Here is a 24,975-nt window from a genome sequence, read left to right as displayed (position 1 = left end):
CCCGTGTTCTTGCCTGTAAAATCCCACGGACAGAGGAGCCTGACAGGCTAAGTCCACGTGATCCCAAAGAGTCGGACAGGACTGTGCGACTAACACTTTCAAACGGGATACAATATTACATCAAACGCGGTTACTGTTTTCTTGAGGATTACAATTTAACGCTGCCATTGAGGTCGGGGGGAAAAAAAAGGTGAAACAGCATTGAAACGGTAGCGGATCAAAACAATGGAAATCCACTGCTCCCCCCTCTTTTTTTTTAAGACGGGAAAAATAGCTACTTGAAGGACATCTTTAAATTTTCATCGGTTTATTAGGGCTTTTTGTTGTTGTTGTTGTTCTTTTAAACCACTAGTTAGCAGTCTGTGAGCCCAGGAGAAAAATAACAAAAGCTGACCCTATGGCATACTATGTGCGCAAGCATTATTCTCTGTGATTTACATATATCAATCCATTTCTCTTAACAACCCTATAAGATGGATACCACTGTGATCTCCATTTTCGATGTCTCGAAACTGAGGGAACACAGGTAATCCAACGTGCTCAAGGTCATTGAACTAGAAGTGGGGGGAGCTGAGATTCAAACCCATGCAGTCTGGCATCATACATTAAAGAGGAAAGTGCTCAGTTTAGGTGTCGGGTTCACCTGGGCGAATTATGAAGAAAATCACTTATCTTTTCTGAGTGTGAAAATCTCAGAACTTATACAGGGCCTGGTATACGTCAGGGACGCTAATACACGGCTTACTGGCATTATTTCATTTCTACCTCACAATAAACCCGTGAGCTACTATTTTGATCCCCATTTTAAAGATACACACAGATTTAAGGCACAGAGGTGAAACATGATTCGCCCACAGACTGATATCCAGGCAGAGTGACTCCACTACCAGCTTCTCAGTTTTTCCTGGCAGTAAAACGAGAGAATGGAGGACCTAAAAGAGATGCCACGAGAGTACAATGAAATAATGGATGTGAAAAGGCCTCAGTGAACAAGTGCAAGGGATAAGGCCTACCCACTTGAATCACTGTCGAAAACTGGTTACCCAGGGCCCCTGGCCAACGGTTTCTAGTCCCAGCCCAGTCCCTTCTCCGCCCAACCCACAGCGATATCTTTGAATCTCTTTCTCCATCTCCTAGGATCCTGCCCCCAAACACTTGGCTGAGCGGTGGACCGGAGAATAGAAGGTACGCGCGCGAGCAGGAGGTGGGGCCTGCTGCCCGGATCCATCCTGGGGGTGGCTTCTACACATGCGTCCTGGCTGGGCGGCTTCAGCTGTCCCCTCTGCAGCCAATCAGGGCCCGCGGCGCGCTCGAGACGTATTAACGCCGAGTGTGTCGTTGCGTGCGAGGGGGGCGACGTAAGGGCGCTCCGCGAGCCCGTCTCTCCTCGAATGAAAGGAAACAACCTCCGGCGACAGAGCCCCGCTCTCAGGCGCTGCCGGAGAACCGAGATCGACTTCTTTCTCTTTCCCCTTATTGGCGCTTCTCCCCTTCCCTTCGCCTCTGGGCCCCGCCGGTGAGTCCCCACGGTACCCTGGGGCCCCCCATTCTCTGCCCAGCGGGGAAAGACAAGGAGGATGGCGGTGGCCAGGCCGCCGCCCCTGCCCGTTGTTAAGGGGGACTCTTGGTGGTCTCGCTTTATTGTCAGGGACCCCAGAAGCGCCACTCATTGAAGGCGCTTGGCGAAGAGGCTGCTGAGAAAAGTGCTTCGGAGGAGCGGAGGGAGACGTTAGGCTTAAGCCGAGACTTCGGGGGAGGGGGCGCAACATTTAAGGAGGACAAAATACAGGGAATTTTTAGTCTTTTCCGTCGGTTAGGACATATTTGGGGAGGAGGGGGACTCCCAGTCTGGGAAGAGTGAGAGGAAGAATTGTTAGGATGACAAGAAGGTTAGCCTTTCGGAATGAGGAAAAACTCCGGGGTGGGGGGAATTGGGGGTGAAACTGAGATACGAAACGAAGACTGTTAGAGGGCGAACTCCTGGGGGGAGGAGGGTTCAAGAAAGTGGTAGGGTGGTCTTTTCCTGGATCCAGGAGGATTGGAAAAGGACAATTAGGGGACCCTGACTTCACGACCGAAAGGAACCCGCTAAAGTGTTTTAGTGGAAGATAGTTTTGCGAGTTTATCTAGCGCTTGATTAGAGGGAGATCTTGGAGTCTAGTGTGTATTGAGGAATAAATAACGGAGAGGATCCAGTACGTTCTGTGTACCATCCTTTATTATATGGACGAGCAGCTCGGCATTCTTTTGAAATTTCTTCGTTTCGATATTCTGCGTGGAAGTTGAAAAATCCTTTATTTTTGAAATGCCTTTTCTTTTCATCGGTTTCCTACGTAATATCAGGTCTTCTTCATACAGTTCAAATTCTTTCTCTACCCTTGGGTTTGAAACAACTGGAAAATTCCTTCAGTTTCCTTTTGAATAACCGCAAAAACAGTGCGAAGCATGTAATAATATCGTGCAACCAAATTCAGGTGCCCTTCCGGTTCGTCTCTTACTCGTTAATTTCTCTCTAGTGTAACTGATAGAAATACTGCTTCTTGGATCATGTTTATATATATTTTGATCTGTATATTTCAACTTGCTTGCGTGTGGAATTGTTCGATCTTCCGGAACTGCAGTTTTTGTTTTGTTTTTCTATGAAAATGGTCTTTCAGATACCAGACATTGAATGAGCTCTCGAGTTGGTTCTTGAAGGCTCTCCTTGATGTTTCAGGTTTGCCACCTTGGTTCTTTACAGCATCTTGGAAAATTAGAAATGCACTGATTGCTTCAGCCTAACTAATCAGGCTTTTCTGTTTTTCAGACAGTGTTTCTCAGGCTGGTATCTTTGCCTATTTATTTCTGCTTCATAACATTATTCATAATGCTGTATTTCTTTTAAGGAAAAGGTTTCATTGTTGGGCGAAAGCATCAAAGTTTGATCTCTGCATGCCCGGAAAAGCCTTTTAGACTAGAATTAAAATGCCATGTATTGTATGGATCATTATGAACTTAATATTGGTCCTTGGAATGCCCTTTTTCTCCTTAAGTAGAAACCACAAATGTGACAGCATTAGATAGAAATCTATATTTTTATGATAAAGACATTTTTTGCTAGGAGTCATTGTTTCCATGATGTTCTCCACTTCATGTTTTACAAGGAGGTTGTAAAAAAAATTAGCAAGATTATGCACAGATGCATTATTTGAATTTTAGTGGAAAAATCCATTTAGTCATTGCACATTGGGGAAAGTTTTTAATTGGTTTGGTGCACTTTTGTGTGCGTTTCTGTTCACTTAACAAATTCTATTTAGACTGATTATAGAAAAGATACACTAGAATATTTTGGAATGCAAAATAAAGTGTACCTTTTTTTCTCTTTTAGATTTTGGGGTCTTTGATATCTAGTAAAGTAGGTTCTCAAAATTAGGATGAGACATTTACCTGTTTATAAACGGAAAGAGGTAGAATTCAATATGGGTAGAATTTTGGGGACACCATTTTCAGAATTAATTTTAAGAATAAAGAGTAATTTTCAAATCTAGGAATTTATCTTAAGCTGATTTTATAGCTTATGCTGGGGTTGTACAGAAATTACACATTAAGATGTTTCTATAGATTGGATTCGTAGTGGTGCCATCCTTTCAACTGGCCAAGGATGACCGGAAAAAATGCTGAATACATTACAGTGCTTTCAGAGTGTTTACTGTTCATTGCACAGTAGTAAAGAAAGCTAATTTAGAACTCAAGTAGCAAATTCTGGTGCTATTTATGAATTTTGGTGTTTTGCATATTTAATTCTAAAGATGTTGGCAGCTATATTCTTGATAAAGCAACTGAACACATATTTGCCTGAGCAAATGCAAACACACTTCCCCTTTTGTTTCTTTTGTTTCTGTTATGTTCTTTTTTTTTTCTTTAATCCTAAAAGTATTTGCTGCCTGTTTTCAATCAGTTTCACAGTTTATAGCCAGTGCTGTGAATACAGTACTGTTGTAAAGTATCCGATGCCATTTGAAAGAGGGAGGTATTTAAAATTGTTGATAGCATTAAGAGTTTGTTAAACCCATCAATGCAGAGACTGTCAGGGCCTGTGAAGTTTCGTTACACAGAAAAACCTAGATATAAATGGATGAGAAGACCTGTTTCTTTGTGACTTTATGTTCAGTTTTAACTATTTGTGTTTTTGTATTGTGGAGCCCTAAATGGTTTGCAGCTACCACCTTGCTGGCATCCAGCTGCTGCTGTTCTGTGGGTGAACAAGTGCTCCTCAGAAAGCCCCGGTGTAGTGTTACTGAGTCCATCTTTTCAGCATTTTATGAAAAGGTTCAAATATATGAAATAATGGAAAGAATTTAGTAAGTTTTAAGATAAAAATTGGAGATTTCATTGGTTGTAATGTGTGTTACGGTAACCTGGGTCCTGAACTGCTTAGTCCTATTGATTTGGGAAAACGGCACAATTCAAATAACTGATTTTACATTTGTTTTTGTTCTTCTGAAGAATCCATGTTGAGACTGATGATCTAAATCTGAAACCTTCCATGTTAGAACTTTTCTTCCCTTTTTTTGTTTCACTATACTACCTATAATTGTAATTTTGACTAAACTGAAGTCTCATTCAGAAAAATTTCCCATCCTTTATATACAGTATTACTAATTTAAGTATGAAAGTTACTGCATATAGAACACCACTGTCAGTTTGGAACTTTAATAAGCAGACTTTTGGAGTCAATCTCAGAGTCAGATAACATAGTTGTTTTTATAAATGATTGGTTCTTAAAGTCTATGTTTTTTAATAGACTGCTGTAAAACTTAAGTTTTCCTTTACTTGCAAAAGGAATACAAGAGCAAAAACAAATAAAGATGTATAAATGATTTTTTAAAACTTGAAAAGAACTCAAATTTTAAAAATAAATGTTCCAAAGTCGTGGTTCTGTAAAATTCATTTCTCATTTGTTGTATTATAAATATGTGAGCTTTACAGAATTGTGCAATTAAAGAAATCTGTTCACTCTGGATATTGTGTAGTTCTCAGTGGATTTTGCTCTGCTCTTAGATATATAATTCTTTGTCTCTTTGAAGGGGCACCCCAGTATACATGAAAAATGTTTTTCATTAATTATGTCAGCAGATGATTATTTTAATTTCACACCTTGTTCATGTTTTCTTTATCCATGCAGAAGTAGTTCTAATTATTTCACATGTCCCTTAATTTGAGAGCAGTTTGATTTTTCCCAGTTACTTCATTAATTTATCTTTATGCATAGATAGTACACTTTTTAAAATTACAGAGGTTTCAATGTTAATTTGTCTATACTAAGTAGCTATTTTTAGTTATATATATTAAAACCTAGGTCAAATATTAAACAATTTACATGAATGTGTAAATTGATTTTTAAAATAAATTAACCATTTTGTTGCCCTTCTTATCCTCTGTAGCTTTTCTTGAGGCATAAAGTGGCATTCTAAAGGCAATTTAAAAATCATGTCAAGCTCTGTTGAACAGAAAAAAGGGCCTACAAGACAGCGCAAATGTGGCTTTTGTAAGTCAAATAGAGACAAGGAATGTGGACAGTTACTAATATCTGAAAACCAGAAGGTGGCAGCACACCATAAGTGCATGGTAAGTATGCTCGCAGCAACCAAGAGACCTGAAACCAGGAGAATCTTAACAATGAATATTCCTGAATACCAAACAAAACAACAACAAAACTAGTTAAACATCTAAGAAATGGTTCCTCATTAATGTTGTGTCATTTTTACTTTAATATTTCCTCTTAAATTTAGCATCTTAGTCACTGTAAATTATGTTTCACTGTAATTTCTTTTTATATGAACCTTAATTTCTTTTAAATGTAATTTATAGCTCTTTTCATCTGCATTGGTGTCATCACACTCTGATAATGAAAGTCTTGGTGGATTTTCTATTGAAGATGTCCAAAAGGAAATTAAAAGAGGCACGAAGCTGGTAAGTTGCTATTTCTGCCTCTTGAGAATAAAACTTATTTTAAGCTCATTAAGGAGGAAATTGCTTATTTTAAAGTGTATTGCCTTATTAACTGAGTGTAATTTTTTAAAAATTGCAGTCTTATTTTTCCCCCAAATCAGCAAATTGCAAGGCTAGTTTTAACTTATCTGCCAATGAACAAAAAAGGAGTAAATCAATATGTATATTTATATATTTTTTTTCCAAAAAGTATTAAAATCTTTTTGGGGGCTGTGTTGACTTAGAAACAAGCAGTTTGCTTAATTTGAATGTTTCATGTTAAAGTCATCATTCAAGTTTATTTTCATAATTAAAATTCTGAAATGTTTTTACTTTACATGATAAAGTAATTGTGATCATTACAAATGAAGATGACAGAACCCTTTCGACAAGAAAATGTTAGCAGTGTCTGAACAGCATATTTTACTGTGATTCAGTTATACAACACAGTATTTATGACTTTGGATAACTTTTGGTGAATTTTCCAGTTTTTCTGAAACTTCACCAGTGTAATGTTCCTGCAGTTGTCTTCACTACCAAGTAACCAGTTTGGCAAGATACTGTATTGTTCTGGTGGAAAAGTAGTATTGTCTCAGGTGGTATTTGATACATTATAGTTTACATTGCAACAATTTCTTATTTGGTTATTTTTCTCTTCTGAGCTCTTTATTGAATCCGTAAATGTACCTTCGGTAGCTTCACTATCAAGTGTTTCATTATTTTAAAGATGGGTTTGGCAGAACATATATCTATGTCCTTAGACACTGAGTAATCTCATTTCATAAAGAATCTGATGGGAAGGACGGCTGTCATTTTTATATCGGGAATAATCTATTTTGAAAAGTAGTCAGTTTTCTATAGTTTGAAAATAAAAGCAGTATGAAGAAGTTCAAAGAGAATATTTGAGATTTGTTTTTAGGATAGTCTTAAACTCTAGAGTCACTGTAGGCAGAAATGGGAATTCAGAGGTCAGACATTTTTGTTGTTGTTGCAGTGAGACCTTAACCATGACAATGTTTATCTTTCCCATCCCCAAAACTACAGATAACAATAGAATGCTCCATTTAAAAAAATGTAATCTTTTTTTCATTTGGTGGTTTGAGATTTCTTCATGTTACTGTGCTTGCTGAGTTTTGAGAACCGGAGCAGGATGTTTTTATTTCCGAGTCCTTAAAAATCAGTTTGGATATGAAGAAAGAATACTATTTACTTGAAACTAGTTGTATTGTAACCCTTATCACAAGTTGTTTTTTCCTTGGCATGATGAATATTCATGGAAAATGTGTCTACACCCTGACTTGTTAGCATTGTTGTTATTCTACACGGCTGCTCTAGTCAGAACAGGAGTAGTTTTAGTCCCTGATGTTACTGGGTTACTAACAAATGCGATGCCTATTTTTATAAGCAGCAGTAACATACATCTATCAGTATTGCTAAATTCAGTGGAGATTTATTTAAATTAGGTAAAATTTCCCCTTTGTGCAGAAAGCATCAGAACTTTGTACAAATTTCACCGTTACAAATTGTCTTGATTAATTTTTAATGGCAAGATGTAGGGAGTTAATTTTTTTGCCCTAGTGAGTTATAAATAACTAAGCTTATTCCTTGATCTAGGGAGTAGAATAGTACTAGAAGTTAAGACCACAAGCTATAGTAACAGACTGGGATTTGAATCCCAGCTCTCTTACTGACTAGCTGGGTGACCCTGCACAAGTTATTTACTTCTCTCTGCCATGTCTTCTTCACCTGCCTAAAGGAGATAATGATAGTCCCTGCTTCCCAGGGATATTGTGAGACTTAAAAAGAAACTCTACAGGACTTAGCATGGTGCATGGCACATAGTTAAGACTTGAAAAATGCAGCCCTGTTGTAGTTATTGTTCATAAGTAATAATAAGATCCTGCTAATATTGTTGTAGGCTAATGAAAAGCCTACTGGGTTGAGAATTCATGAGGCCTGTTTTGTTAATAGCGGCCACTGATACATTATGTAACTTTAGACAAGTCATTATCTTATTTGTATTTTTACCAGCAGTATAAATGGATAATGCTGTATCACTGCTTGCTATCCAGTGATGTTGCATAACTAAAACGTGCTATAAAAGATGTAAAGAGTTACCTTAGGGAAGGTTTTTTCTTTTCTTTTTTGACACTCCCCGACCAGGGATTGAACCCGCTCCCTTGGCAGTGATATAGCAGAGTCTTAGCCACTGGACTGTCGGGGAAGTTCCTTAGAAAAGGTGTTTTGTAGCCAAAATTTTGAGGCTGTGGGCATCCAGCCTTCAGTAATAGTGGCAGAAGGAGAGAACTTTTGAGCCAGGTATATAATTTTGCTCCCTTTCCTTCTCTTAAAATGTCAGAATTTAAATAATTTACATATGGCCTAGGACTAGAGTAGCATTTATATGTTAATTTTTTGAAATAATTTTGAAGTCTCCTTTTAGCCCTTAGTTTTGGCCCTTCCACTATCATTTTTACATGAAATATTATCAAGTAACCAAAATTCCAGATTTTGGTTTTCTTCTTTACTTTTCCCTGTGTAGATTTATCTAAGCAATTAAAAGGGTATAAATCAGAAAGAAAGACAAAAAGTGAAGAGTTTCATGTAAGTAGGTAAACTATATGAAAACTAGATAATCAGCTTTCCTAATTAACTTTTTGGGCTTCCCTGGTGGCTCAGATGGTAAAGAATCCACCTGGCATATGGCAGAATCCCCTGGACGAAGGCATGGCAACCCACTCCAGTATTCTTGATTGGAGAATTCCTATGGACAGAGGAGTCTGGTGGACTACAGTCCATGGGGTCACAAAGAGTTGGACACAACTGAGCAACTAAGCACAATTCACTTTTTAAGGCGTTTTATCTTGTGAGTCTGTTTGCCCTGGCTCTTGTTCATCTAGATTTCTAGGTGAGAAGTGGGTCAATACCCATTGAAAATAATGAAAAGCAAGGGTGCTGGTCCATATGTGCTTTTAAGGCAGGTTCAAGTCTGTATCTCGTGCTTGCCCCAAAGCAAACCATAAAGAGAAGAGGCTGGGATGTAAGGTGTAAATAAATATATAGGTGGTCAGGTGCGTCAGAGTCTTGAGAGGATGGGAAGCCACAAAAAAGAAGTGGGTACAGTGGCTAGTTTCTGTGTTCTTGCTGCCATAGTCCATTTTCCAAGATTATCATGTCAGCCACAAGAATTGGAGAGAAAAGCCATTCTGCATGAACATGTTTATCTCTTTTTACATCAAGACATTTGCCAGCATATAAGGTTTTTATAATTTGAAAGTCTTTTTGCATTTAAGACAGACTTTTTTTCCAGAATGGTTTCTAGTTCCTGTTGAATCCATATGTGGAGCTACAACATCTGTACCATTTATTCTTGTTCTCCAGCTATCTAGCCAAGAAATGCAAATTTCCAAGTAAAATTATGAGTTATTGTTGCTGTTTTCGTTTTGTTTAAGGAGACACTTGGGAGGAATATTGAAGAACAGACTCTTAATGAATGGAGCTAGGTGGTGAGATCCTTAAGAGTATCTACGGGGGAATTCCCTGGCAGCCCAGTGATCAGAACTCACTTTCACTGCTGGGCCCAGGTTTGAGCCCTGGTTAGGGAACTAAAATCCACCCCACCCCCTCAAAAAAAAGATATCTAGATCGAATAATTAACTGTTTTAATTGGTACCTGTGTCAAATATATCAAGGACTCTTTTTTTCCCCAATTATTTTTATTAGGTGGAGGCTAATTACTTTACAATATTGTAGTCGTTTTTGCCATACATTGACATGAATCAGCCATGGAATCAAGGACTCTTTAAGACCGAAAGGGGTTAAGAAGCCATTTAGTTCGCTTTCCTTCCCCTTAGGCAAGATTACCTACAAGCCATGTGACAGATATTTTTTGTCTATTTTATGTTTAAATATATTAAGAAATTGTGATTTCTACCCAAGCAAGCTGAAACAAGACCAGTATTATATAACACTCTTCACAATTGAGAAATTTGTCCTTCTATATAAATCAAATATCTCATTTAATTTAGAATCATTTATTCTAGGTCTGTCTCTTTCCATTAAGGGAAGTATTTTTTTTCTTGTGTTAAGAATGAAAAGTCCTTCATATACTTGATGACTATCCTCAGATCATTCCTAAACTTTCCCCTTTTTAAACTAAAGTTTTCTCACGTCTTGAGAAATCCTCTGAAAATTTTTCCTGTTTTCTTGTTCAGTAGCAGAAATAGCTAACATTTATTGAACCTTTAGATGTGCTAGGGACTTGCCTAAGTACTTTAAATACATGATCCTTTTTAATCCTCACAGTCATATTGTGAGATAGGAAGGTATTTATTCTCACTTTACAGATTAGGAACCTGAGGCTCAGAGAAGTAACCTATGATCATATAGCTGGTAAATGGCAGGGCTAGAATTTGAATCCAGGGCCAGTTAACTCCAAAGCCAGAACTCTTAATCACTAGGCTATACTAGACTGTTTTTTAAGCTCCCTAACCCAAAATCACATTTTAAAATTAAAGCTTAATAGTTTTCTAATAAAGGTGGAAATAATACTGAATTTAGGACATTATCAGGCTGCTATTAATATAGTCTGTTAATAGCATTGTTAGTTTTTAGAACAAAAATCCTACCTACATACTATCTAAGAATATTCTGAGTCTCTGTTACCTGCAAGATATTTTTAGCAGCCCCTGAAAATAAAAAGACCAATTCAACAATTCTACATATTGACTTTGTTATTTACTCACTACCAGTTGAGTGCTTGGCTCCCCAGAGAAACAGGATATCTGGTTTTGAGAGATCATAATCTAGATATGATCTGCATATGTGAATCTGCAGTATGACAATTTATAGATACTCCTTTTTATTTTGTGTGGGAGGAGTCATGCCAATTTAGGCAGCTAAGACTACATCCCAGAGATGGTAAGATTTAAAAGGGAAAAAAAGTATGAGTCCATGAAATAGGTTAACTATACGATAATGGGTCATTGAGACTGGCAATAATGGATTAGAATTGAGAAAGGTGGGACGATTGCTGTGTCTTTAAACATTAGACAGGAATTTCAACTCAGGTAAGAAGGGAAGGGAAGGGCAAAGTAGGATTTTTCAGGAGACAAGTGATATACATTGTGGAAAATGAAATACAATAGTGGCAGCATACTTGTCTGCTATACCTAGATGTCCTGCAGGCATCTTAAACTCAACATGTCTATTCCATTGTTCATCATCTCCCTGCCCTGAAACCCGATTCTCTTTCTGAATCCTTTACCTTCCTTCTTCTGTATCACTCACATCGATTCTATTTCTGTGATGTCTCAGCCTTCTTTCTTATTGCGACCCTATATCCAGTCTTCCTCTTTCCATCCTTCCAGCATACTGCTGGTAATTACTTGATCTCTACCTTTATAACCTAATATCACTCACTCCCTGACTCTAAACCTTTACTGATTCCTTTCTGCCTATAGAATATCTACCCTTCAGAAGTCATAACTTAACCCATCATTTCCATTGTTTATCTCGTCCCCTATCTCATTCTAGCTGTTTCCTGAATATCCTCCACTTGTCCCCCACTGCTGTGCATGTACTGACGTTATTCATCTCCTAGCTGCCTCTCAGAACTTCGGTTTTTGAGTCCAACTCAACCTTCATCTCTGACATAGGGTTTAACGCCCTGCATTGTATTTGTTACACGTGGGCAAGCCTTCCTTCTCCACTGTGCTGTGAGCTCTGGGAGAGCAGAGACTGCTTTCTTTTTGCCCAGCATAGGATTAAGAGGGGGTGGGGGCTGGGGAATGCCTGGAAAACACTTAGCACGGTGCTTGACATCTCATTTGTCCTCAATTGTACTCTAGTAAGTGGGCACTCCTTAATTGTTGGCTGAATTTGAAGGAGGGAAGGGCTTCAATAGGACAATAGTGTGAAGCTTTAATAATGGACTAGGTGTAAATTGACCATGGAGATAAGAGTATAGGCATAAAATTCTTCTGTTTTGCCTAATCAGTGTTTTAGTGTTGTTTGCAATTCTAGCTGTTTGAAGAGGAATGGGAGAAATCTAGAGGGAAAGATCAGGTTGCTTATTTGTTCTGGATGGTGAAGAGCTGTGTATGCCTCAGACAAGGGCATTTCCATGTTTCTTCAACCGTCACTCTCCCAGTGAGGTGTTAAATTTTTGTTGTTTTCCTTAGGCATTATATTCAACAAGGCCTCTAGAAATCATCTGTCTGTCCATTTATCAGATACTTAATTGAGCACCTACTTTGTACCAAGCACAGTGCTAGACACTTTGTATGCCATCATGAATAAATGTACTTTAGCCTTAGAATGTAAAGAATGCCACAGGAGATCTGGGAGAGAGGACCATAATTAATTCTGCCTGAGAAATCAGAAGACTTCAGAGAGAGTGACATTTGAAGTGTGTTCCTTTGGGAAAATGATACTGTAGAACTCAAAGAGGGAAGAGTTTCAAGGAGGAGGAAGTACTTTTGACAAGTATAGAGTAGTAAATGCCAGTGCTATTTTTAAAATTTATTTTTTAATTGGAAGAAAATTGCTTTACAATGTTGTGTTGGTTTCTGCCATACAACAACACAAATCAGCCATAATTATACATATATCACCTCCAGTGCTGTTTAGAGTATGTGGCTTATTTGGCATTCAGTAAGGGTAAAATGAAGCACCCAAAGTGTATAGAATGGTACCACTGCTTACTACATACAAAGAAGCAGAAAGTGCCCAGTGACTTACTGGTGCTACTAAATCCTTAGATCAGGGATACTTAACCAGCAATCAGAAAGGAGGGTGGGTAGGTTGAAAAAGGTTCCCAAGTGATTTTTGATCAGCACTCAGTTATGGATCATTTCCTTAGGACACGGGTTGGTGCACTTTGTATAAAGGATTAGATAATTAATATTTAAGGTTTTGCTAGCCATATTGTTTCAGGTGCAGTATAGACAGTACCCAAAGAAGTGAGTGTGACTGTGTTCCAGTAAAACTTCTTTGTGAAGACAGGTGATGGGCCAAATTGGGCTTGGCAGGATCCCTGCCGTAGAGTATTTTGGGGGGAAAACAGGTACATTTTTTCCAGAAGATTTCCCTGGCTTCATTGTCATCTGTGTAACTAAGTGAACATGCAACATGAAGGTATTCATATAAATGTGAATTATTTTCAAAGCTCAGATTATGGCATGCAGATTAAATGTGCACAGATATTTTACCTGTCATTTATTTAAAAAATGAACTTTGTTTTACTTTGGAGGTGATTAAAGAGAATAAATGTGAGGCCAAAGAGAAACTTCAAGTCTAATGATGGAGAAAATCAGGTCTTTGGCGATTATTGAATAAATTAATTTTTAAAAAATGCGAGTTTTTTTCTTCTTTGCCTTCATTTAATACTTCATTGCAATTGAGAATACTGTAAATTTATGTCATTATGTAATTACTTGTGGTAATGGAAGATAACCCAACCAATAATATAAAATAATCTATGTCTGATTTGGGGGGGATGTCTTGGTACTTAATTGAGCATGGATTTTTGGTATTCACAGATTAAGTATAGCAAGCAGCCCAGGTGGGATGCATGAGACAAGTGCTCGGGCCTGGTGCACTGGGAGGACCCAGAGGAATCGGGTGGAGAGGGAGGTGGGAGGGGGCATCGGGATGGGGAATACGTGTAAATCTATTGCTGATTCATGTCAATGTATGACAAAACCCACTGAAAAAATAAGTAAATTTAAAAAAAAGAAAAAGAAAAAAAAAAGTATAGCAAGCAGTATGGCACTTTAGAGTACCCTCAGCCTGTAAGACCTATATCTTAGAAGAGCTTAAACATAAAGATATGAGCTCCGAAAAACTCTGAATCTGAATCTTTCAGATAAATAAAACAAATTTCAAAAGCTCCAATAAGAGAATTTATATTCCTCATAATGATGATTCATAAAGTTGGATGGAGTTGGAGTATGTGATATTGAGAGCAAGGTCAGGAGACTAGCTTAAGTAAGAGCTTGATAGGCTTATTTATTAGTCCTTGCCCTCTGATTTCTAAAAGACTTCTGAAATTATTTATTCAGTAACTGCTTAGATTTAGTCTGTCACTCTAGTAAAGTACTTTTCAGCGGCCCTGTTTTTTTTTAGAAGCACTTGGAGAATTTAAGGTCCTAATCTATCAAGTCATTTTTTAAATGACTTAGACAACTTTAAGAGTTCAGTTTTGCTTTCTAGCTTTCCATTTAGACCTAATTATTTTATTATTAATAACTAGAGGTAGTGTTTTGTGTTATTAAAAAAAATACAAAGTGACAAACACCAGTGTAAGGTAAGCTGCTCTCATTTAATTTTTGTCTCATCTCCTGTTAAAATATCTTAGGTACCCTAGTCCCAACTCCAAGTGCTTTTGGTATTTTTTTTTCCTTACAGATGTTTTGGTTTTTGAAATCTCTTGCATTCTCTGTACATTCATAGCAGTTTTCTTGGAACAAGCGTCTTGAGAGTAGTAACTACTTGGCTGTGAGAATTTATACCTATACACTTGTGGTCAGTTACTCACATACATAGTAGATACACAGCAGTTGAGCTAGGCAAACTAAGTCTTAGAACTTTTCTTCAAGAGCCTTTTCTTCCTACGTGTCCTAGAAGTTGGCATCTCACTTGTTTTGCCTTGTCTCTGTCTGTGGTCTTAATTGAGTTTTTCCCTGAGTTTCCCCCATAGCTACTAACAAAGCAGTATTTTTCCTTTTATTACTTAAGACTTCTTCCTTCTGTAGAGTGAATATCAGTCCTGGCCTCGATCAGTTGACTGAGGAGCAGATAAGTTCCAACCTCAGGCTCCTGCAGGACTTTAGCTAAGTCATAGTCCTTTCAGTTCTGTTCATCTCCTCTCATGCATGACTTCGTTCCTCTTTTGTTTGTGGATTAGCTCCTTGACACTGCTTGTATGGCTCAACTTAATATAGTATAGCTTCCCAGAGAGTAGAACCCTGGTTACCAGGGACAGGAGGAGTTGGGGAAATGGGAGATGTTTGTCAAAAGGTACAAAGCTGCACTTAATGTAGGATGAATAAATCTAGAGATCTGTTGTACAACATGATGACCATAGTTAATGATACTCTGTGGTATCCTGGAAATTTGCTGACAGTAGACTTCTGGGGCTTTTACCAATGCAGCAAAAAATGGCATCTATATTGGAGAGATGGGTGTGTTAATTAGCTCAACTATAGTAATTATTTCACTATTTTTACATTTTTATTTTACATTTTACATTTACATTTACATTTTATTTTACATTTTATTTATATTTTACATTAAAACATGCTGTATATCCTGAATATATGTAATTTTTAAAATTTTTAAGAAAGATACTGTGTTATGCAAACATCTGTTGAGTCTTGTTTTCTAATCTCCCTAATTTGGAAGACAAATTGTTGAATTTATTAGGTCTACTAGATAGCAAACTGAATAGAGGGATAAAAGTAAAAAAAAAATCATTAACAACAAAGAAATTTTCACCTCTATTTAAAGAACTTGAAATCAGGGTATAGGCAGGATAAGCTGAGAATTGACATTATACCTAGCCTGAAGACAGGAAGTTGGCCTTCAACAGAATGTTTGACATTTGTATTTGATATGTGGGAAAAGACCTTTCTTCAAGGAGGAAGAAGTCCACCATTGTCCTTGAAAAATGTGTTCCCATCAGGTTAACTTTTATTTCTCCACATTTGAGAGCACTCTGACTGCAGTGCAAGCATGATGTTAAATGGCAGGTTAACACTCTTCTGATGAGGGCCCAATAGAGCCTATAACTGATTGAAGGGCAAATCAGTGTTTTGTGTAAAGAGGAACACAGGATAACATCACTCTGGTCCAACCAGCTAGTGCCTTGCTGTGTCAGGGCAGGGGTTATTTTCCTATTATTCAACTTTTTTTTCCAGTAGAAGTCCTCTTTATTTTCCATAATATTTTTTAAAAGAAAAGTATACTAGCCACCTATCTAGTTTCCAAGCTTTAATTGGGATTTTTATGTCTTTAATTGTCTTTTTATCACTTCCTCATTCTCTCTGCTCATTCTCTGCCCCTTCAACTGAATTGTTCTCAATTTTACCTTTTCAAATCAGGCTTTTAAAATATTTTTAGACTTACTTGGAGATAATTATGTCAAGTCTTCAGGTGTTAAAAACATGAATGAGAAAAAATATGGTATATGATATTAAAATTTTCAGTAACATAGTAAGCTTAAAATCAAAATGTTTATTGAGTACTACTTGGTAGTCACAGTGTTTATCTTTAAGAAAACTTGGTCTAGAAGCAATGGGTGGATAAAATCTGTACATTTATAAAGATAATTAGTCATACAAAGAAGTAAAATGTTAAGAGCCAAAATGAATACTCTATCTTAAGTCCCATAGGAGTTCAAGTATTATTTCAGGGGTTGCACTATAGCAATGATATCTTGAACATAACAGTAGTGTTCCCATTCTGTATTCACAGGTACATAAGCAGATTTACATTTCATATTTAGTTTTATTATGGATAATATTTTGGTATTTTCTTCATACCTTCCCAGAATGTATTTACAAGCAGAAATACCTGCTGGTATATGAATGCTGCATAAAATCTTGTAAATTCTTTCTTTTTCCTATAAATTCTAATTAAAAATTCCTACTCCTAACCTTGAGAAGAATCTTCCTCTCTCAAAACATTTTTATTGGTGTATCTTCCTCTTTCCTTTCTTCCTTGAGAGAAACTGATAAAATAAAAATGAGAATAAGCTTTTTCTCACTCAAAAAATTTATTTGTCCTGAGTTGCTGTAGTTAACTGGTTATACTTTAGGCAGGTTTGAATTTATGACCAACCAAAACACATTTAGATATATTTTGGTATTTGGTTTCCTTCTCATTATCAATAAACTGAGAGATGGGGATTGAAATCATTTGCTGGAGTATTCCCCATGGTTTTAAAATAATTTTTCATATATAAAAGTAATGTCCCCATTGTAGAAAAGTCAGAAAATGTAGGAAATTATGAGACAGAAAACCAATTAGAGATAGCCACTCAGCATTTCACTATGTTTACTTTCATCTATTTTCAAAGAATAAGGTTATAAACATAATTGGGGTCATAATTTGCATACCTAACTTTGTGTCCTGTTTTTTCACTTAATATTATGCATAAACCTTTTCCCATGCCATTAAAATGTTTTTGAAAAGAGTAAAGAACATTCCTACATATGGTTGTACTATAACTTATTTAAACATTTTTCAATGGCTGTTTTCCACAGGTGGTTTTACATTTGGAGTTATTCTAAATAATTCTTCAGTGAATGTGACTGCATATAAATTAAGTGATTTGTTTTGTAGACTAGGTTAATAGAAGGAAATTTATTGGATCAGAGAGTATATAAACTTTTAATAAGCTCTGTGATAAATAAGGCAAGTTGCTGTCCAGAGAGTATACCAATTTCCAGCAGTATCTGAAAGTGCCCATTTCACTGTATGTGTGCCAGTGCTGAGCTGGTACAGGATTTTTAACAGTACCTCTCCTTTTATTTTTGCTTGCTCATTGCATTCAGTATTTTCAAAATGTACCTGTGCAAACCCATTTTCAGTGTAATTTCAAAATGAGCTACTTGCAGTACAGTTCTTAATGTAAGTAGTGGTAATGTTCAATTTATTAAGTTAAAAACCAGGTGACAAAATAATATGTATAGAATTACAGAGAAAAATACTTTCACATAAGCATTGCAACACTGTAATGGTGTCTACACTTGGTTGGTATGAATGATTTTTTAATTTTCTTTGTGCTCTTTTGTGTTTTCTGCAATTTCTGTAAGTCTATTTTTTTTAATTAGAAGTATAATTTACTAAAATAATAGAACCTCATAAGTAAGCTGAGTACAAATGTTCCATGTCCTTAACAATTTATAAGCCACCCAAAAGGATTTAACAACTTTCCCTGCTTGATAATTTGGCACAGTATTTCTTTTTACAGTATTGCTTTGAAGTTTCTGTATTTATTTAAGGAAGTGGTGTATTTCTTTAGCATTAATAATGGGCACTGGCCCTCATGTTTTCTGGGAAGTACCTGTATTGAGAATGTTTCTGTTTCTGACTTACATGGGAGTCTTTTTTAAATGATAGCTTGAATGAAAGGTTGAGTGTTTGACTTGCTTAGAGAAATAGAAGGTATTTTATTAGAATTTACATTAGCCTCTTGGTACACCAAAATTACTTACGGGCCAAGTAAAGAGGAATGAGAACAGTTCCCAAAGAGGCATCCCTACCAAGAAACAAGTGAACAGTTTTTAAGATTTACCTTACTGTGAATTTATTTTGGCATGGCATTTCTAGCTTAGGAGAGAGCCTCATTAGAAGTCCACTCAGTATGGACTTCCCTTGTAGCTCAGTCGATAAAGAATCTGCCTGCAATGCAAGAGACCCGGGTTTGATTCCTGGGTAGGGAAGATCCCCTGGAGAAGGAAATGGCAACCCACTCCAGTATTCTTGCCTGGAGAATTCTGTGGACAGAGGATCCTGCCAGGCTACAGTCCATGGGATCGCAAGAGTTGGACACGACTTAGCAAGTAAACCACCACCATAGTACAGTATACTATGATACGTTAATCAAAACCACTAACAGTCATCGTTATGTACTTTTCTTAAAGAATTTTTTTCTAAATTTAGATTTGAGCTAGTTAAACAGTATGAATTATCCAGTAAAGTCAGAGGTAAATTATATTAAAATATTTTGAAAGCATCTGTTTTATCTATTTGCTTGAATTCATAATGTGAGAGGTAAGTAACAGATTAAATTAAAATAGATGAGCATGTTTTCACAATCAGTTTGACATCACAGAATATTTTTAGGGCTCGAGGGATTTAAAAATCTACCTAATTCTTTTATCTTCTTTCCCTCCCTCACTTGAAATTGATTTTACCAGGTTCCCAAATAGTTTGTGAGATTTCTTTTCTAAAAATTCTCACTGATAGGTGGAAATGTGAAGGACAGTTTTTTTCTGGTATGAGCCATTTTTCCCGGTTACTCATTTCCAGGAAGATCTGGATTGTGAAAAGGTCTACAGTTTACATTCCTGCAACATTTCAGATCTTCTCTTGACCACAGTAAAACATTAGACATCAATAATATTCCATTAATTTTGTCATTGTTTAACATGGGACAAAATACTCCCAGTGGAATGTTATTTAAATTATTTCTAGGTGAGAAAAATAAGAAAAATAACAATATTAGTTACAGAACTTTTCTCTTTTTTTTAACTGTAATTTTATTTTTTTTTTCATTTATTTATATTAGTTGGAGGCTAATTGCTTTACAATATTGTAGTGTTTTTTTGCCATACATTGAGAACTTTTCAGTAACCAGTTTCTTTTCCTTGACAGAGATTTGCTGTGCCCCTAACGTGATATCATAGCTGGTAGCAAAACCATGCACTGACAGTGATATTTCATTGTTTCTGTAGATGTGTTCTTTGTGCCATTGTCCTGGAGCGACGATTGGATGCGATGTGAAAACTTGTCACAGGACATACCACTACCACTGTGCATTGCATGATAAAGCTCAAATACGAGAGAAACCTTCACAAGGAATATACATGTAATTATTTAACTTCTCTTAGCTCTTTTAAAAGTCATACTTTCTTTAGGTCTTTGTAAAAAACTTTTGCCTGATTCCAAGCATCTCATCATCCGTTGTAAAGGGTGTTTTTTGGTAGGGAATTGACTGCTTTGAGAAATGGCATAGAAAGTTGAATGATAAGCTTTTTGGAATTTAGTGAATGGGGTGAAGTATACTGCTCATTCTTAATTTGAAAAATGAGTTGGTTTGTTCACTTGGTAATTTTTAAATTTTTTCATTTTTTGTAGGGTTTATTGTCGAAAACACAAGAAAACTGCACATAATTCTGAAGGTACGTCATTCTGCCACTTTTTAATTTCAAGAGGAAATTTGAGTGAAATATGAGCCAATTATACTGTATTAATTTTCACCACAAGAGGTGTCTTAAAATTGAATGCTATTTGAAGAATTAAGAAAAGCACTCGGGTGCTTGCTTTAGCAGTACATATACTAAAATTGGAACAATACAGAGAAGATTAGCATGGCCCCTGTGCAAGCATGACATGCAAATTCATGAAGCATTCCATATTTTTCGCAACATTGTAAATCAACTATACTTCACTTATTTTTATTTATTTATTTATTTTTTCAGTTATTTTTTTTAAAGAAAGAATACTTAACCCAGTTCCTACAGAGGTTCAAAGCCTTTGGAGAGCAGTTTTATTATATCTGCAAGTGAATTTTTGTTCCTATTATTAAGATTTATAATGAAGATATTTAAGTGTAAAGAACACGTTTGTTCATTTTTAATTAAGTTAAGGCACTATAAAAATTACTCAAGTTATGAATGAACCAAAACAGTGGGGAAAAAAGACAGAGAAAAGCATTCGGATAAACTAATGTGAAAAGTTTACATTAAACTAATAGTGAAAAAGATCTGAGTTTTTAAAGAAAACTTTAACCTTAAAATTCCTGTAAAGAGTACATGGAGAATATATTTATCTTTAGGGGGAAATGATGCTAGTGGTTATGGGTTTCTGTGTTCAGGTAACTATGTTAGTGGATTGTAAAGGTAATAATTATAGAGTCCTTGCTACTGTCAGATAAGGAAAACATGGACTAGAAATACTGGTACATTTTGTGATAAACAAGCTATCTGTTGAATTTTTATTCACATTGCAGTACTTTCACCCCTCTTAATACAGACATGTTCATAAGAAGTAATAAATTTTAAAATACAAACCTTTAAAATTATTTTATGGTTTGTTTTCACTTAAATTTGTACAAAACCAGGACAGTCATGTTTATAGTTAGCCAAGCTGTATAGTTGGTCTTTAAAAGGTATAGGAAAGTTCTGAAACTGAATTCTGACTTGTTTCAAATTTCTCATACAGATGGTTTTGATACTCTTACTAGCAATATGAAAAGCTCAGATTTAATCTGAGATTGTTCTATCCTTCCAGTTAGAGATCTTTCAAGTTTTTGTTAGCTTCTGAGAGCATGTTGCTTAGAATTAAGAATGATTTGAGCCTGTTGTTTTAGGAAGTTGTCTCTTTTATAAAGACTTACCTAATTATCAGTGTTAGCACATTAAAATTTGTGGCCCTTTTTGATTTCTTAGGTCTTGGTTTTATAATACAAAATAGTATTGTTTTCTCTTTAGTACCAGCTTAATCTAAATACTTTGGAAGTGCTGGGTAAAGATTGTCTTTAGCAAAAACTTATCATTGAGATAAACATGTTGGACAAATATAAGAACAGAATGTTTTTTAATTGATAAAGTGCAACTGATAAACTTTATAGTGTTTTCCTTCAGTTTTTTCATTTAGTTCTGGAATTGAGTTGAAAAACCTTTAGTGAAAGGTTAAGAGTAAGCTTTCTCACCTTTCATTGCTTCAGATTTTTTTTTTTAATTTTTATTTTTTGCTTCAGATTTTGACAATGTATTTATTTGATTCTCTTCAAAATTTTAGAGAGCATATGTAGTAAACCAAGGATTGAGACTTAATGATCTGACAAATGCAAGTCTATCAGCATACTGGGGCAGGATATTTAAGGGTGGCAACAATGAGTCATAGACATCGCCCCTTTTATTCCCTCAGTTTCTGAAGCTGATAGTACCATCTAGTGGTGGAGATAAGTCACTGCAGGCTACACAAAGTGAAATAATTTTAACCACCGTTTTGTTTTGAGAAACTTTTTAATGAGGAAGATTTAAGTTCATACTTTTCTAGAGGACTTTTCTTTTAATAGAACTGGCAGGAATACTACAATTCAAACTTATGATACAATTGATTTGAAATTTGGGTTCGGTGTATACTTTGATAGCACATTGGGGTTCCCTGTATTATTGACATATGTAGTGTGTGTATATACTCATATTGTAGAACTTGAGAGCATAACTGTGCAATTTAAAAATATGGCAATTTCTATTTATTGAACTTAGATATTTATCACATTTATCTAGCTTGAATTTATTAGATATTGGGTGCTTTGTCAGAAACAGAACTTCCACTTATTTCATTATTCTAATGGGAAACACATGTTCTACTTTATGATTGTAATTTATGGTGGGGGGTTATAGGATTGTATTTCAGGGACTGTCTTTGAGAACTGTACAGCACTAGTCTATAGAGCAAAGAGGCATTGATACCTTTGGCAGTTTCTTGATCATTTGCCATCTGTGGCTCAGTACCTACTTTGCTAATACTTAAAGTGATAAATACTATAATTCAGTCTGTTATGTTAGCTTGATATAACATGAACTGTGTTTTGAAATATTAAATTTGAGAATCTCTGTACCATCTTCCATACTTTTGCCTTTTCCAGAATGTTGTATACTTGGAATCATACAATATGTAGCCTTTTCAGATTGTTTTCTTTGACTTAGTTGGCCTTTGCGGGGAGGGGGATTAGTTGTTAATGCTTACAAGAAAGGATTCAATGGACAAGAAGAGGTTGAAGGTACAAGGAGGAGGATTGAGTGCACAGGGGGAACAATTGCCCTGTGATAAGGAGAACCTTTCCACTGTAATAGGAGAGGAGGAAGATAGGTGGTTCCTATTAGGTCTGTTTGTGAGGGAAAGTGTAGGGAGATGGGTGAGGGTTGGCAGTTGAAGGAGAGAGTTTTGAAATACTAGTTGTGAAGACCAGGGGAGAAAGTTTACCTAAAGAAATTTAAAGTTTACAGACCTTATTGGAACAGTTGAGGTTAGTAACCCTGAATTTATAAAATGATTAAAAAAGGTTGTGTGACATTTCCTCCAGCAATTCGGGATCCTGGGTGTAGCACAGAGAAAGTGACTAGTTGCTTCATTCAGAATCAGGATTTTTGGCAACCCACTCCCAGTATTCTTGGCTGGAAAATCCCATCGATGGAGGAGCCTGGTAGGCTACAGTCCATGGGGTCACAAAGAGTCAGACCGACTGAGCGACTTCACTTTCTTTATACCAACAGATAAATCATACTGGATGAAATGAATGGCAATTTAATTTCTGATTAGCTCCTTAAAAAAAAAAGAATCAGGATTTTTTCCAAGTGAGTTCAACAAAGAAGTAAAGGGATAGGAAGTTTAGAATATTAGCTAGAGAGAAATAAACTGACAGGAATTAATAGACTGGAGGTCCTGGTAAGACTGAAGAACAATGAGAATGAAACTACTTAGGAAAGCAATCATCTGTGGTCCCACGGTTATGAGGCAGTGATTTCAGAGATAGAATCCTTTTAGGTGATTATGAGGTATCTGGGTGTGATTATAGGGATTAGGTGGTTGATGGAGGACATTAGTGAAGATTAAGGAGCTGAATGACTACGTGTTGCTTGGATTGTCCATGTGGACAGTGAAATCACCCAGGATGATGGCAATTTCCAATCTTTGTTACTTTTATTCAGTGGAAATTTAGGGAGATCTTAATGTGGTATCAAGGTCTTTAAAAGCCTTTTAAATTTAGGTGCATAGAATAGATTTACTAAGTACTAGAAAGGCAGCTCTCCTCTCATCCTTGTCCTTGTTTCTCAGTTTCCAAATTTTTTCGCTGAAGGCAACATCTAGGATCAGTTTCTTTTTTGTCCTTCAAGAGCATTAATATGCATACATTAAGCATATGTATAGCTATCAGTTTTCTACCTTGCAGGAGCATATGAAAATGTTTATTTCCTTGATAGTCGGTGTTAATACTTCTATAGCATATAGTCACTCACTGACACGTGTCTGTCCCAGCTCTGCTCTTCCCCAGCTTTGTGATCTTGGGCAAAATAATTTTAACTTTTCTGAATTTACTTTTCTTATCTGTAAAATGGGGGATGGGGATGATGACTGACATAACCTCATGGGGCTGTTTTGAGACTCAAATGAAATAATGCATGTAAACTGCATAGCACATCTGGCATAGTAAAAACTCAAATGTTAGGTCTTATATTTTGGGTATTTGCATTTATATATTAAATGGAAAAGGGCAAGATGTAGAGCAGTATGCTTGGATTTGCATATGCATAGAAAATAACAGCTGACATTTATTGAGAGTGTCTATGTGCCAGGCCCTGTTCTAGATTAAGTATCTTAACTCTTTTAATTCAAGAACCCTCTGAGGTAGGTCTCAGGTCCAAGGACATCTGTGACAACAGATCCAGGATTCAAAACCAAGCTCTCTACCCTTGAGATTGAGAAAAGAAGCCCTAACAGTAGTACCTTGAGAAGGGAGGGAGCGAATATGAAGAAAGGGAAGCAAGAAAATTAGGTCAAGAGCTGGGAGTGCAGAGCAGTTGGAATTGGAAGGTGGAAAGGAAGATTTTCCCTTCTTTCATGCAGATAATTTTTTACAATTATTATTAAAAATGATAACTTTAAAAAATGTTAAAGTATTCTCACAGTTTTGAATAGGAAAAAAACCAGTAAGCAACCATGAAAAATTTAAACAAAGGTGCTGTGACTAGCTTCCTACTCACATTTTCATGTGCAAATAATTTTCAGAATAAATTCCCCAAAATAATATTGCTGGGGTCAAAAGGTTTAATCTTTTTAAGGTTCTCAATCCACACTGCCATGCTACTTTCTAGAAAGATTGTGCTAGATTATATTCCCATCAGCAGTGGCTGACTTTACCCCCTCCTTTCACCATGTTGTATGTTATGAATTCTTGTAAATGCAAAGGTAGTATACTGCCCATTGTTAAAAAAAATTTAAATAGTACAATAGTACTATTAAAGTAATTCAGAAAGCCCCCTCTACACCCCAGAATCACACTCTTTGAGTAACTACTAATAATGGTTTGTATATCTTCTCAGAACCTTTCTTACATACATACAGTCTTACATATGTATCCATATATACACTATTCATAATACAATGGCATCATAGTATATATATATAGGTGATGTTGTGCAACTTGTTTTTTTCTTTCTGTGATATATCAGATACCCTTCTCTGTCTGCATACAGATCAACCTCA

At 36.2% G+C, this 24,975-nt stretch overlaps 1 protein-coding gene and 1 non-coding gene across 3 annotated transcripts in view; both read left to right on the top strand.

Moving 5' to 3' along the window:
- The first annotated feature begins 1,350 nt into the window (after positions 1–1,350).
- The window catches only part of PHF6 (PHD finger protein 6), a 56,310-nt gene continuing 32,685 nt past the window's right edge, over positions 1,351–24,975 (top strand). For both annotated transcript variants that reach the window (XM_043457980.1, XM_043457979.1), the window contains exons 1-5: positions 1,351–1,516; positions 5,424–5,607; positions 5,851–5,952; positions 19,434–19,567; positions 19,837–19,880. In XM_043457980.1, the coding sequence (XP_043313915.1) occupies positions 5,470–5,607; positions 5,851–5,952; positions 19,434–19,567; positions 19,837–19,880 (418 nt within the window). In that variant the 5' untranslated portion in view covers positions 1,351–1,516; positions 5,424–5,469. The remainder of the gene's footprint in view (positions 1,517–5,423; positions 5,608–5,850; positions 5,953–19,433; positions 19,568–19,836; positions 19,881–24,975) is intronic.
- LOC122436093 lies at positions 20,015–20,121 on the top strand. Its single transcript, XR_006267864.1, has one exon. It is a non-coding gene; the product is annotated as a U6 spliceosomal RNA (small nuclear RNA).

This window comes from Cervus canadensis, chromosome X, assembly GCF_019320065.1.
Source record: "Cervus canadensis isolate Bull #8, Minnesota chromosome X, ASM1932006v1, whole genome shotgun sequence".
NCBI lineage: Eukaryota > Metazoa > Chordata > Mammalia > Artiodactyla > Cervidae > Cervus > Cervus canadensis.
The sequence above is the reverse complement of the archived record's forward strand: the minus strand, read 5'-3'. Positions and strand labels throughout refer to the sequence as shown.